The sequence below is a fragment of the Bos taurus genome, chromosome 2, assembly GCF_002263795.3.
Source record: "Bos taurus isolate L1 Dominette 01449 registration number 42190680 breed Hereford chromosome 2, ARS-UCD2.0, whole genome shotgun sequence".
In the NCBI taxonomy this organism is placed as follows: Eukaryota; Metazoa; Chordata; class Mammalia; order Artiodactyla; family Bovidae; genus Bos; species Bos taurus.
Window position 1 is genome coordinate 4900057 of NC_037329.1, and position 14360 is coordinate 4914416.

Consider the following 14360-nt stretch of genomic DNA (forward strand, 5'->3'; position numbering starts at 1 on the left):
TCTTTAACAAGTGATGCTGGGAAAACTGGTCAACCACCTGTAAAGGAATGAAACTAGAACACTTTCTAACACCATACACAAAATAAACTCAAAATGGATTAAAGATCTAAATTTAAGACCAGGAACTATAAAACTCCTAGAGAAAAACATAGGCAGAACACTCTCTGACATAAATCACAGCAAGATCCTCTATGACCCACCTCCCAGAGTAATGGAAATAAAAGCAAAAATAAACAAGTGGGACTTAATTAAACTCAAAAGCTTTTGCACAATGGAAAAAACTATAAGCAAGGTGAAAAGACAGGCTTCAGAATAGGAGAAAATAATAGCAAATGAAGCAACTGACCAATAATTAATCTCAAAAATATACAAGCAGCTCATGAAGCTCAACATCAGAAAAATAAATGACCCAGTCAAAAAATGGGCCAAAGAACTAAATAGACATTTCTCCAAAGAAGACATACAGATGGCTAACAAACACATGAAAAGATGCTCAACATCACTCATTATCAGAGAAATGCAAATCAAAACCTCAGTAAGGTACCATCTCACGCCGGTCAGAATGGCTGCTATCAGAAAGTCTACGAACAAATGCTGGAGAGGGTGCGGAGAAAAAGGCACTCTCTAACACTGTTGGTGGGAATGCAAACTAGTATAGCCACTATGGAGAACAGTGTGGAGATTCCTCAAAAAACTGGAAATAGAACTGTCATATGACCCAGCAATCCTACTGCTGGGCATACACACCGAGGAAACCAGAATTGAAAGAGACACGTGTACCCCAGTGTTCATCGCAGCACTGTTTACAATAGCCAGGACATGGAAGCAACCTAGATGTCCATCAGTAAAGGAATGGATAAGAAAGCTGTGGTACATATACACAATGGAATATTACTCAGTTATTAAAAAGAACATACTTGAATCAGTTCTAATGAGGTGGATGAAACTGGAGCCTATTATACAGAGCAAAGTAAGTCAGAAAGAAAAACACCAATACAGTATTTTAATGCATATATATGGAATTTAGAAAGATGGTAATGATGACCCTATATGTGAGACAGCAAAAAGAGACACAGACATAAAGAACAGACTTTTGGTCTCTGTGGGAGAAAGCAAGGGTGGGATGATTTAAGAGAATAGCATTGAATCATGTATATTATTATATGTGAAATAGATCACCAGTCCAGGTTCAATGCATGAAACAGGGCACTCAAAGCCAGTGCACTGGGATGACCCAGAGGGATGGGATGGGCAGGGAGGTGGAGGGGGGTTCAGGATGGGGGACACATGTACACCCATGGCTGATTCATGTCAATGTATGGCAAAAACCACCACAATATTGTAAAATAATTATCCTCCAATTAAAATAAATTAATTTTTAAAGTGTGTTTCTTGCATTCCAATCATATGCACATGTCAATTGTGTACATGTGAGTACAGCAGTCTAGAAGAATATGTACCACAGTGTTAAGAGGGATGAGCTCTTTGTTGTGATACTATTGGTGGTTTCCCTTTTTTCTTTGTGTTTGTCTTGTTTTCTGGTTTATTTGTTAATGTCCACATTTTAGTGTTTACTGAAAAAAAATCAGTGAAACTTATGTTCCCTTTGGAAAAAACAGTGGCATAAATTTCCTAATTCTTTATTCTCACCCTATCTCCCCTTTCCCCAAATGATGATGCCACTTCTTACTCAAGTTCATTCGGGTTCATGTGCATCTCTTGTCTCCTCTGCTAGCCCTCGTACTAGCCCTAAAAAGTCCATGGCCTCTCCCCTGTAAACGCATCCACTCAGGCTGGGAAACAACAAAAATAATCCACAAGGTTTGCTTCCCCAAATTCCTGTTCAAGGATTGTCCCCAAGAAATGATAGCGACCGCCTTGGGGAACAAAGCTTCTGTGGTGAAGCTTGTGTGAGGAATATTAGGCAAAACAATTGGGTTTCTCTCTTGCAGGACTCCTCGGAGCCTTTCCTCAGGGCTGTGCACTGTGATTCCTGAAGAGCGGGACAAAGCAAGCTGCATTCCCCCACTGCAGACGTGCACAGGACCCTTGTCTGCAAACCCACACTGAGCACCTCCTTTCCTGTGGCTGGAATGCAGACTGCATTGGTCACCCTCCCTGCCCCGCTCTGAACAAGGGCAACGCCTGCTATCTGAGCCATGCACCTGGGACTCATCTCCTGCAGCCAGGCTGTCAACCCCTGACAAACCAGCACTGCACTGCCTTTGAACTGCCCACTGCTTGTCCTGCTGTTTCTTGGCTCCCGGTGCCACAGGGTAATTGAAGCCGGGAAGGCTTCCCTGGTGGCTCAGATGGTAGAGAATCTGCCTGCAAAGTGGGAGACCCGGCTTTGATCCCTGGGTTGGGAAGATCCCTTAGAGAAGAAAATGGCTACCCACTTCAGTATAATTGCCTGGAGAATTCCATGGACAGAGGAGTCTGGCAAGCTACAGTCCATAGGGTGTTAAAGAGTCAGACAAAACTGCGTGACTAACACACACACAAGCATTAACCAAAGGGCTTTATCCTCCCCCTTCCACCCCTCTTCACCCCATGCACAGCTCTTCTGCAGCACCAGCTGCAGCACGGAGCCCACCAGCCCTTAGAGATCCCTTTGCACCCTCAGGACACACTGCAGAGCAAAGCACCCTATGAGGAAGGAGGCTCTGACAGAGGGGTGGTTTGGGACAGCCCTGTGGGGAGGGGAAGAGAAGCAGGGGGACCAAGTCAGAGGGCTGTCTTCTTGGGGAGGAGGCTGTGAGCCTTCAGGAACCACCTTCACTTGCTGTGGGCTGACCAAGCAGGGGTAGAGGAGGGACAGCCCTCCCGCCGTCCAGGCCAGCATCGGGCATTCAGGGCCCAGCAAGGGGACACCAATAAGGCCCAGGGTGGAACTGAGGCCAAGGTGAGGGTGTGCTCATGGTCAGCAGCTGGGGATGCCTTCTTGCACCCAAAAGCCAAGGCCCACATTGAGCCTGTAGTAGAGACCAGTGGAGGACTGAGCTGCCCAGACCAGCCAAGATACCATCTTGTGAGGGGGGTGAACCTGAACAAGATTGTTTAAACCTGGAGACATAGGGCTATGCTGACCGGGAGGTTAGTCTCCATCCCCTCAGTGAGTAGGGACTCATAATGGGATCTCCAGCCCCTCTAAATACCAAGGGGCCCACCACCCCCAAAAAGAGCTTCATAGCCGGAGTACACAGGCTCTGGGGAGGCTGACCTTGGCATAGGTGGTGGTGACCAGGCTGGCCCACTTCTCTGGGGTCTTGGTCCTGTACAGCTTGGAGGGGACACAGCTGGGCAGCAGCTCCCGGATGGCCTGGCTCCCGGCCGAGGCACCGAGCTGCACATAGCAGTGCTGGGCCAGCAGCTCCACCAGCTCTTCCTCCTGCACGGCCCAGGCACACACACGGGAGCCAGGGTGGGGTGGGCATGTGCGAGCCCACTCTCCCCCCAGGAAGCCTTGCCCCTGCTGAGCGCTCACCCTCCACAACTGAGGTGAGCAGTTGCCTCTGCTAGGCAGGACCTGCCCCTCCCCCAACATGGCAGAGCCCCTGTGTGCCCTGACTGGGCCCAACACGGGCTGCGCTCCTGTTGGCAGGCCGGAGTGTCCCAGCAGCCCAGCCTGAAGACAAGGCGGGTGTCCTGCATGTTCCTTGTTCAGCCCTCGTGAGCCAGTGAGTGTGTGGGATTGAGCTCTGGGGCCTGGAGCCCCAACACTGCTGAGTGAGGTGAGTGCTGTTGTTCAGTCACTGAGTCATGTCCGACTCTTTGTGACCCCATGGACCGCAGGACATCAGGTTTCTCTGTCCTTCACTTGTGGACAAGGCCTTTACCCTGTCTCCCCCAGTCCTCACTGGGCAAAGGTGATCTCCCTAGCCATTCCTGCAGAGCCTCTGCTAGGATTCATGTGGGCAGGAGCCTGTGTAAGTCACTAGCACGCCCAGCACACAGAAGGTTCCCTGCTCCAGGTGCCCTACAGGGACAAGCTGCCCTGTTCTTTCCAAGGAGACAAACCTTGCCCAGCCATCTATTTGCCTACCCTCTGTCCCCACACCCTCTTTGCCCCCACCTCTCCCTGCCCACTGCCCTGCTCCAGGCAGGCCTCCAGGACTGCCACAGTTGCCTCCAGTCCCCAGCTCATCCTCTGGATTCAGGCCCAGGGAGGTCTGCACCCGCTGAACAGGCACAGCATTGCCCAAGGAGGTCAGGTGCATGAGCTCCCCTACCCTGAGTCTCACAACCACACAGAAAGCTCTGGTGACTGCACCTTCCAGGAGACAGCCAGGGGCTCAGAGAGGTGACCTAATGTTCCAAGGCCACACCGCCAGGAAGAGGCACAGGTGGGACCTGAATTCAAATGCTGGGACTCCAAGGCCGTGTTCCTGACCCCCAGGCCCTGCTGCCCCATGAGCAGCTACTGTGGTAAGGCTAGGAGGGCCTGCGGCTGATTGGGGGGACAGGTTTTGCTGCTGGCGGCAGGTGGCTCAAACCCCAGAAGCTTGAGTGAACCTGTGGCTAAAGAAGGGGATGGAGGCTACTGGGCAGGGACAGCTTCTCCCAGAGGGCTGCAGGGACCTGTACTCACAGATACATCCTGGGCCCACTCCTCTCCCTCAGCCTCCTGCCCTCCATGACCCACACGGCCTCCCCAGGGACATGCCTGGTGCCCAGCCCAGCTGCCCTTGTTCTGTCCCAAAGTCCCTGCCCTCGAGCAGGGCCCTTCCCCAGGCTGTCTGAGAGGGGGGTCTTTGGGGCCCTGAGCGCTGTGGTCCCCTCACCTTCTCGAAGGGGTACTCGCCAAGCCAGACTCCATGGAGGACTTGGCGGTAAATGAGATGGGTGCTGACCGGGTCCTCCTGGGAGTCGTGCCATGGGGTGAAGAACTCCTTCCGGAAGTAGATGCGCCAGGGCGCCTGGCGCTCACTCTCGCCCCTCTCCCGGGCCAGTTGCTCACACTGGGCCAAGGCATCCATCACGTGGTCACGCCCACTGCCCAGGGACCAGAACTGAGACCAGAATCAGAGCGGCAGGGGTGAGCGACTGCTGCGTGTCAGCCCCCCAGGTGGAGGTGTGGACATCAAGAGGACAGGAACCCTTCAGACTCCTCCCCATTGGGCGTGGCCTGTCATTCACCCCTAAACACGCCTACACTCTCCCCCGGCCGGCCCCTCTCACAGGAGGCTCATGCCCATGTGACTGGGTTCGAATGCCTTGATTCATTGGCCTGTGTATACCTGGTTCTGAGCGTGGGAATCAGGGCATCTGGGTGGGGCGACGATGTGGGGTCAGGATGGGGCAGTGCTGGTGTGACCTCCACATGGATGCATGGGATTCTGAGCTCCTCAGGGTGAGGGGCTTGGCGCAGGATGTAGGCACAGCAGGGGACCTTCCAGGTGTGTGTGTGTGAGATACTAGACTGAGTGTGTGAGTGTTGGGCCAGGGGGCAGGCTGCCTGGTTAGGAGGCACGTCTGTAAGCGGGAGTTTGTGCTCGCATCTGTATTTGGCAGCTGGGAAGGTGAGTGGTGCCTAGGCTGGCATGATACAAGGGCTGGTGCTGCCCTGCGTGTGTGAAGGAGGCGGGCGGTGGACGGGACCCTGGCCAGTACCTTGTCGTACACGGCGACCTGCAGAGAAAAGCCCAGGTGGTCGCTGAGGCCCTGCTTGCGGGCGATGTGCAGGCAGACTTCCCGAGACGTTGAGGCTGAGTCCACCATGACCATCAGGCTCTCTCCAGTCGCCAAGCTGATATGGATTGGGATGTGCTTCTTGGACTTGACAGCCTGGGGACGGACGAAGACTCAGGTCCTCTGCCCAGGAGGCCCCTCGGCTCAGCTGCCTGCGCTGGAGCTCCTGGAACTCTGTGATGGGAGGCTGGCCCACCAGCCCCTCTTTCCAACCCACTGCCCCTGCGGGCGCATTCCCATGGGTTCTGGGGGGCGGGGCCTTCTGAAGCCCCGCCCAGCTCGGCAAAGCGTTTACACAGTCCTGGCCAGCAGACGTCGCTGCTGAACTGAGGGACCCACCAGGGCAAGAGCTGTTTAAGCACCGTGTCCGTGGGGTGCAGCCTGTACTGGAAGGCCCCATTTTAACATGAGTTCCCTGAGCTTTGGCGAGATTGGGTGACTCAGGATCACTGAGAAAAGCTCTCGGAGATGTCTGAGTCTTGGACTCTGGAACCTTTTGGGTCAGAGGAAGCCACTGTTACTCTCTGTGTACAGCAGGGCTTGGCACAGGCCACACAGCTGCAGCAAGTTCACTTTCAACTCCAAGGCTTCTGGGCAGAGCAGGTAGATGAGGTGGAGGAGGGAAGTCCCGTGGATGTTGGTGGCAAAGTGAGAACAGGACGGGGTGTGGTGGGAGGTGCTCTCTGTGTCCTGGTATAGGGCACCACAAGGCATAGAGCATACCTTCCAGGAGCCACGGGTAGAGTGGGGGCCAGACCCTACCTGTGTCTGAAGTACCGTTCCTGAGGATCCTGCAAGAACTCACAGGTTCCAGAATGCCACCTAGGTAGACAACCTTGCATGACCATATAAAATGCAAGTGTCTTTGGGAGGGGTAAGCTTTAGGCAGTTAGCAGCCACTCACACCCTGCAGCTAAGGAACTAAGACTGATTTTCCCCTTCAGCTAGAAGGGCCCTAAATGAAAGAGAAAGTGTTAGTTACTCAGTCATGTCTGACTCTTTGCAACCCCATGTAGCCCGCCAGGCTCCTCTGTCCATAAAATTCTCCAGGCAAGTATACTGGAGTGGGTAACCATTCCCTTCTCCAGGGGATCTTCCCGACCCAGGGATTGAACCTGGGTCTCCTACATTGCAGCAGATTCTTTACCATTTGAGCCACCAAGGAATATCAATTTAGATGTGGGGGAGGTGGCACTTTTGAAGCCTGGACTGGGTCTGGGGAGGCTGAGCCCCAGCTGGGGCTCCCAGGGACCACTGGCCCAGAAGAGCGGGGAGAGGCCCAGAGCACATACTTCCTGTTGGCAGCCCCATGAGCTGTGCTGGAGGAGTCACGGGGGCTGCCACCACCCCACACTGGCTGCCTCCCATCCCCTCCAGCCCCTACCTGCAGCTCCAGCCAGGAGGGGGGCTCTGTGCGCACGCCATTGGCACAGGTGCGTCTCAGGCGCTCAGCGCAGAAGGGCCCGTAGCCGACTGGTCCTTGACCAATGAAGTTCAGCAGATACTGGTGGATGAGGAAGGGAACGGCACGAAGATACTTAGAATGGAGGCCACTTTCTAGTCACTGTCCAGATTCTAGGAACTATGATACTAATTGTAATTATGGATGATGTATTACTTGGCAATCATTTTACAATACACACCTATATAAAATCACAACACTGTATACCCTACATTTGAACAATGTTATATGTCAATAATATCTCAATAAAACTGGAAAAAAGCTAAAAAATGATAATAGCCGTGGCAAAGGTGCATTAACATGGGGCTGTCACACTATAAGGAGTATCAGTTGCACAGCATTTCTGAGGACCCATTTGTCAATATGTTTTAAATAGTACATAATTTTAAAATGTGTTCACTCTTTGACCTAATTTGGTAAAGGTAAAAATAATTTGGTAAAGGTAGATGTATAGTTTTTAATCATAGTGGTGTTTATGGTGATGGGCAATTGGAAGATAGATCCTAAGTGTCCATCAAAAAGTGAAATATGCATTAGGAACACTAGCAAATGGCATTAGCACTGCCATTTGGGGACAGTTTATGACGTGAGAAGACGCTTATAAGTGAAAGCTGCAGGAGAGCCGATGTTCAAAATATGTTCCATGAGATGTTGAAACAAGGTGTTGAAAAGCTTTTTGTCTCTCAGAGAGATTCTTTGAGAAGATGCAGCCTGGAAGGATTTACTGCTGTCAAGTCTGCCCCAGGGCACATGGCCAGGGTGATCAGACTTCCTGCTGTCCCTAGAGGCATGAGAGATAGTGAGATTGTTTTCTGTGTGATCACAAGTATGATTCTCTCACATCACAAAAGGTCAGAAACCGTAAGGCAAGTTGCCTCTGGGTGTGAGGATGACTTTTATCTTCTATTTAGACTTTTTACATTTCCTACACATTACTTTTTTCTCCCTCTTGGCTGCAGGGCATATGGGATCTTAGTTCCCCAACCAGAGATTGAACCTGTGCTCTCTGCAGTGGAAGAGCAGACTCTTAACTACTGGATCACCAGGGAAGTCCCCCCTACATATTACTTTTATATTCAGAACCAAAAGGTGTATTAGAGTAGCGAAGCCTGGGGCCTCCAACACTTGGAAACACCTCTCTTGCTAGTTCTTAGGCCTAGAGAGAGATGCTGCATCCAGCCTCTCATTGGTACCCATTCCTCAAACACTTTTGTCTTTTCAATGCCCATTTCATCCACCACCTCACTGTCTTTTGGTGATGGAGCCCAGGTGAGATGGCCCTGCAGATCCTGATTAGGGGCCGGAGGAGCATCCTCTTTTATAGACGTGAAACTGAGGCCCAAAAAAGGCCAGGCACTTCTGCCCATCCTGGCCTGCACGAGCAGGAGAACCAGGCCATGGGCTGGGGTTTCTCCATCTGCTGCAGGGCCCTGGGCCCACCCATGCTGCCCCAGCCCTCAGCTCCTGCCCCTGCCCCTCCTCACCTTCAGGAACCTCTCGGAAGGCGGGAAGCAGCCCAGGCACAGGCCGAGCAGGATCCAGCCCCGGGCCAGGCTGCTTGTTTTGTAGTTCTCTGAGAGCTGCTTGCAGATCTGGCAGTAAATTTCGTCCCTGAAAGACACAGAGCGCTGGGAGGCCAGGCTGGGGGCTGGCTCTGGGGGAGGGGAGGAGCCCTATACTTTGTATATAAACTCTCCCTAAATCTCTGATTCACCCCTCATCTACACATGTCTGAGGCAGACTCCAGGCAGCGCAGCAAAGGCTAAAATAACTGCACAGGGATTCCAGCTGCTGCTTACCACAGGGAGACAGAGTTTGAATCCAACCAAACTAATTGCCTCCCCAAATGAAAAGTCTTTGAAGGAATGTAACAGATTCCAGAGTCTTCAAACATATCATCCCCAAAGGTCTAAGATAACAACCCCAAAGTATTAGGCTACTGAGAAAATAATAGTCAAGTATCAGACATATGAGGAGACAGGAAAACATGACTATTCTCAAGAGAAAAGGCAGTCAATGGAAACTGACCCCAAGATGAACCAAATATTGATTTATCAGGAAAGGTTTTAAAATTACCATGACTATGATCAAGGATATAAAGGACATTATGCTCATAGTGAATGAACAAACAGGAAATCTTGGCAAAACAGAAACTATTTTTTAAAAAAAGAGTCAAGTGCAAACTCTAGAATTGAAAAATATAATATTTGAAATTTTAAAAAATAATTGGATGGGTATAACAGCGTACTGGAGAAGACAAAACAAAAATCAGTTAATATGAAGACAGATTAATAGAAAATATCTAACCTAAAGAACGGAAGGGGAAAAAAGAAAGCACAGATGAACAGACCCTTAGGGATGTGACAGACAATATAGAAGTCTTCTACAGATTTAATTAGAGTTCAAAGGAAAAGAGAGAGAGTGAAGTAGAAAAAAAATTTGAAAAAATTATGACTCAAATTCCTTGAGTTTGGTTAAAAATATTAATAATAACTTAAAATATGTGAACTCCTGAAATACAGTAGTCTGTCCTTGTAAGCAGTATATATAGTTCTTAAAATTTGTATAAAAACACAATTTCTGTAAAGCAAATTATATATAAAGCAAAACATATATAGAATAAATGAGGAACTTGCCCATTTACAGGGTCTTGCAGTAAAGCTGGTTATAAGATGAATCAACAGCCCATGATAAGTTTGTCTTCCTAAAACTGGGTTTTACCCAGGGGTTTTAATGCAGAGCATTAGAGAACCCCTGGTGGTTGTACCATCTGCTGTCCTGAGAGCCAGCCTGCAGGCTCCAGGGTGGGGAGCAGGTTAGGGATGGGGCCCTGGGCTGAGAGCTAGTGAGGGGCTGTGTTCTCAGGGGGCGTGATGGGGGTGGGGACTGACCTGAGGTCGGGACGCAAGATGGCGTAGCCCACAATGAACTGCACCTTCTCCAGGTTGGACATGGGTCGGTCTGAGAGGGGGCTGTCCTCTTCAAATGCCTCTTCTCCAATATTCAGCTGGTTGGCCACCTTGAAACCCAAAGGTGGCAGTCAGGACAACCAAGATCACTTCCATTTGCAAAGAAGGAAACTGGGTGAAAGCCTGGAACGCTGCAGCCGGCCGGCCAGTGGGCAGCAGAGCTGGGAGCAAGCCTGGGCCCCCTGGCCCTGGGCTCACCTGGCCTGTAACCCAGGAGGACCGCTTCAGCTTCATGGAGGAGATGTCCTTGGTCCCTCTGTCCCTGCGGCTGGGCCTCTGTGGAGGGAGACAGCTCCTGAGGGAAGGTGAAGCCTGGGCAGCACCTCCAAATCTAACCCAAGACCCGCCTGGGTGGGGCTCATCTCTAGCTCCCGAGCCTTTTCCCAGCCTGACTCATAAAGCAGCGTGCACTCCCTCATCTCCACCAAGCCGTGCAACGCTGACAGGTGTGCACTGCCATTCTCACTGCTGGGCGAGGAAACAGGCAAGAGAACGTGAGAAACTGGACAAAAGCCGCTCGGCCAGACACCGGTCCTCCAGGAGGGTTCAGGGCTGCTCTGATTCCAAAGTCTGGACCTCTCACCAGCCGAGTGGGCTGGGTCTGAACCCAGGCGCCCAGGACAGCCACAGGCTACAGTCATTCTCTGTGACGATGTGGTAGATGAACCGGAATACATTCTGCCCACTGCGAGGTCAGAGTTTTGCTAGAGACTCAGAAGACTAGACTTTGGGGCCCGGGCCCACTCCCAGCCATCAGGATCCGATGGTCTCTATAGGCAGGGGTCACAGCCTGTCCTGATGGTGTCATGAGAAGTTGCTGCCAAAATGAGCTCAGTGTGGGACTGGGCTTGGGCTGGGATGAGCCAGGTCTGGAGCTGAGCACGGGCTTCTATGTGTGCATTCTGTGTGCTCAGCTGTGTCCAACTCTTCGCCGTCCCATGGACTATATAGATTGCCAAGCCTGTCTGTTCATGGAATTTTCCAGGCAAGAATACTGAAGGGGCTGTCATTTCCTCCTCTAGGGGATCTTCTCGACCCAGGGGTCGAACCTGTGCCTCTTACATCTCCTGCACTGGCAGGCAGATTCTTTGCCACTAGTGCCACCTGGTTTGCCACACAGGGACCAAACTGAAAATATATTAGCTGGTGAACGAGGGTGGGCAGGGCTCACTAAGCCCCCTCCCCCTCCTTGGGGGCACACACACTTAATAAGCGTGCAAGAAGGAGCACTGGGGATCTGACTCTGTGCTTACCTTCCAGAGGTGCCGGCAGCTCAACAACCTCTCAATGTCCCCTCCCTGAGTGGTGGCCAGCCTCCAAGGTGACCCCCAGGGACCCTTGCTTCCTGACATTCTCACTCACGATGGCATGCAGGCAATGAAGCCTCCTTCCTGCTTTCTCTCTTAAGTCACTCGTCATGGAGGAAGCAAATTGTGAGAACACTCAGGCAGCCTGGTGGAGAGGCCAGGGTGGCCAGAGCTGAGGTCTCCCACCAGCAGCTATGTGAGGGAGCCATTCGGAGGCAGATCTTGTGGCCCTGGTCAAGCTTTAAATGACAGTTTGGCTGCAACTTTGTTAGAGACCTGGAGCCCGAACTAACGAACTAAGCCACTCCTGATCCTCAAAAACTGTCTGAGATAATGAATGTGGGCTGTCTCATGCCATCACATTTAGGGGTTCATTTGTTGCACAGCAACGGATGACATTACACTAGGCAGAGTCCACGTCTCTAGAGGTCAGGGAGTCAGGGCTTGAGCTTGGGCAACTTCCATGTAACCTCTGGACCAGATTTGACCATGTGACCCCAGGCTGCAGACCCGCTTAGATGTCTGTGCAGTTGCTCTGCTATCTGAGCACCTGATGCTTGGGGGCCTGTGATATTTCAGTTTATAATAAGAAATAGATACTTGGTCTTTGTCCCCATTGCTGGCACAGAGCTCCTAAAACCCTTGGAATCATCTGTGATAAAGATGTCTTTTTATGTTAATGAGGTGACTTTTAGAAAGCACCTAAGAATGGGGGCAAAGCTTTGGTTTTTCCAGTAGTCATGTATGGATGTGAGAGTTAGATGGTGAAGAAAGCTGAGCGCTGTAGAATTGATGCTTTTGAACTGTGGTGTTGGAGAAGACTCTTGAGAGTCCCTTGGACTGCAAGGAGATCCAACTAGTCCATCCTAAAGGAGATCACTCCTGGGTGCTCATTGGAAGGACTGATGCTGAAGCTGAAACTCCAACACTTTGGCCATCTGATGTGAAGAACTGACTCATTTGAAAAGACCCTGATGCTGGAGAAGATAGAAGGCGGGAGGAGAAGGGGACGACAGAGGATGAGATGGTTGGATGGCATCACCGACTTGATGGACATGAGTTTGAATAGGCTCTGGGAGTTGGTGATAGACAGGGAGTCCTGGGTGTGCTGCAGTCCATGCGGTTGGAAAGAGTCAGACACGACTGAGATACTGAACTGAAGGATGGGGGCTGGTGGCTAGTGGTCAAGGGGAGGGGGGAAGGGCGTGAAACTGAGCTCAGCTGGCTCAATGGCCAGTGATTTATTTGATCATATCAATGAAGTGAGGCCTCTGTAAAGACCCAAAAGGACAGGGGTCAGAGAGTTTCCAGGCTGGTGAACACGTGGAGATTTGGGGAGTGGTACCTGGAGAGGGCATGCAAGTTTCTTAATCTTTTTCATATCTTGCCCTGTGCATTTCATACCTTGCCTCCTTCATCAGGCTGTAGTGACTTGTATCCTTTATAATAAACCAGTAGGCTAGTGAGTACAATGTTACTCTGAATTCTCTGAGCTGCTCTTGCAAATTAATCAAACCCAAGGAGGAGGTGTGAGAATGTCTGATTCAAGCCAGGTAGTCAGCAAATAAAGACCAATCTGAACTTGCATTAAAGTAGGGGTAATCTAGAAGGACCGGGCCCTTCGTCTATGGAATCGGACACTATCTCCAGGCAGACAGTATCCAAACCGAGTTGAATTTTAGGACACCCAGCTGGTGCTGAGAAGTTTTGGTGGAAAAAACCCATATACATTGGAACTGGTGTCAGAATTACAGGCCGTTGTGGGGCTCCCGTTGCTGGTGGGCCCAAGTGCTGTCACTGGTGTGCCATTCCTTTGAACTATTCTTGGTTAATTCCACTAGGATGACATCATGAAACTGAGGCCTTAGGAAGGGCTTCTGACCAAAAATGGATATAACAGCCTTTCATCAGAGGGCAGTGTAGAAAGATTCAAAGAAAATTCAAAGAAAAATTCAAAGAACTGGGTCTTTGAATTCAGTGGAGTGGATTCAAAGCCCAGCTGTGTAATATGTATTCACTGTGATTTGGGGGCAAGTTACTTAACTTCTCAGTTTCTTTAGCTACAATAAATTTAATAATCCTACTTTGTAGGGATGGCTCCTCTGGAAATTAACTGAAGAGAAGCAGCCGGCATACAGCATGTTGACAGTCGGTAACATTTGTTGTTATTATTACTGGTCTATGCATTTGAGTCCTGAAGGGCTTCCCTGGGTGCTCAGACAGTAAAGAATCTGCCTGCAATGCAGGAGACCTGGGTTCGATCCCTGAGTCGGGAAGATCCCCTGGGGAAGGGAATGATTATCCACTCCAGTATTCTTACCTGGAGAATCCCATGGACAGACGAACCTGACAGGCTACAGTCCGTGGTGTCTCAAAGGGTCAGACACAGCTGAGTGACTAAGCACCAAGTTTGACTAAGTCAAACTCAGTGTTCAGCACCTGAAGGACCTTCTCCAATAATGACTGTATAATTCACAAAGTCCTGGGTATAATGCCTGACTCATGAGTTCCCGAATGCAGTTCAAGACTGAAAACCCTAGGGGTCCCTAGGTCCTGCGGCCGATGCTCACTCCACACTGTGCCTCCCCTTTCTGGTCCAGCTTCTCCAGGCCCTGGGCCTGGGGACACCGGGAGGGCATCTCCCCTTGGCACCGCCCTCATGGCGCACCTGTGCTGATCTGCTGTGTTGTGGAGGCTGGGTGCTGCCCTCCTTGCCCAGGGCGTCGTGGATCTGCCGCATCACTGAGCCGCCACGCAGGGTGTTCCTGGTGAAGAGCACTGGCTCCGGAAGGTCGCCCATGAACCGCAGGATGATGCTCCATATAGCCAGGGCAGCCTGGGAAAACGGAGACAGAGCCCCCGCTTGGAACCCAGCTCCATGCAGCACAGAGCCCACAGCATCCTGCCCCTTTGTTGCTCCCGCAGAGTCAG

General features: G+C 51.1%; 1 protein-coding gene across 3 annotated transcripts in view; it reads right to left on the bottom strand.

Annotated features, from left to right (window-relative positions):
- Nucleotides 1-14360, bottom strand: part of MYO7B (myosin VIIB) — a 103601-nt gene that overhangs the window by 13128 nt on the left and 76113 nt on the right. For all 3 annotated transcript variants that reach the window (XM_010801818.4, XM_010801817.4, XM_010801819.4), the window contains exons 24-31: nucleotides 14098-14265; nucleotides 10321-10398; nucleotides 10045-10172; nucleotides 8638-8764; nucleotides 7076-7195; nucleotides 5614-5787; nucleotides 4785-5012; nucleotides 3224-3391 (exon numbers count right to left, since the gene is read on the bottom strand). In XM_010801818.4, coding sequence (XP_010800120.1) covers nucleotides 3224-3391; nucleotides 4785-5012; nucleotides 5614-5787; nucleotides 7076-7195; nucleotides 8638-8764; nucleotides 10045-10172; nucleotides 10321-10398; nucleotides 14098-14265 — 1191 coding nt within the window. The remainder of the gene's footprint in view (nucleotides 1-3223; nucleotides 3392-4784; nucleotides 5013-5613; nucleotides 5788-7075; nucleotides 7196-8637; nucleotides 8765-10044; nucleotides 10173-10320; nucleotides 10399-14097; nucleotides 14266-14360) is intronic.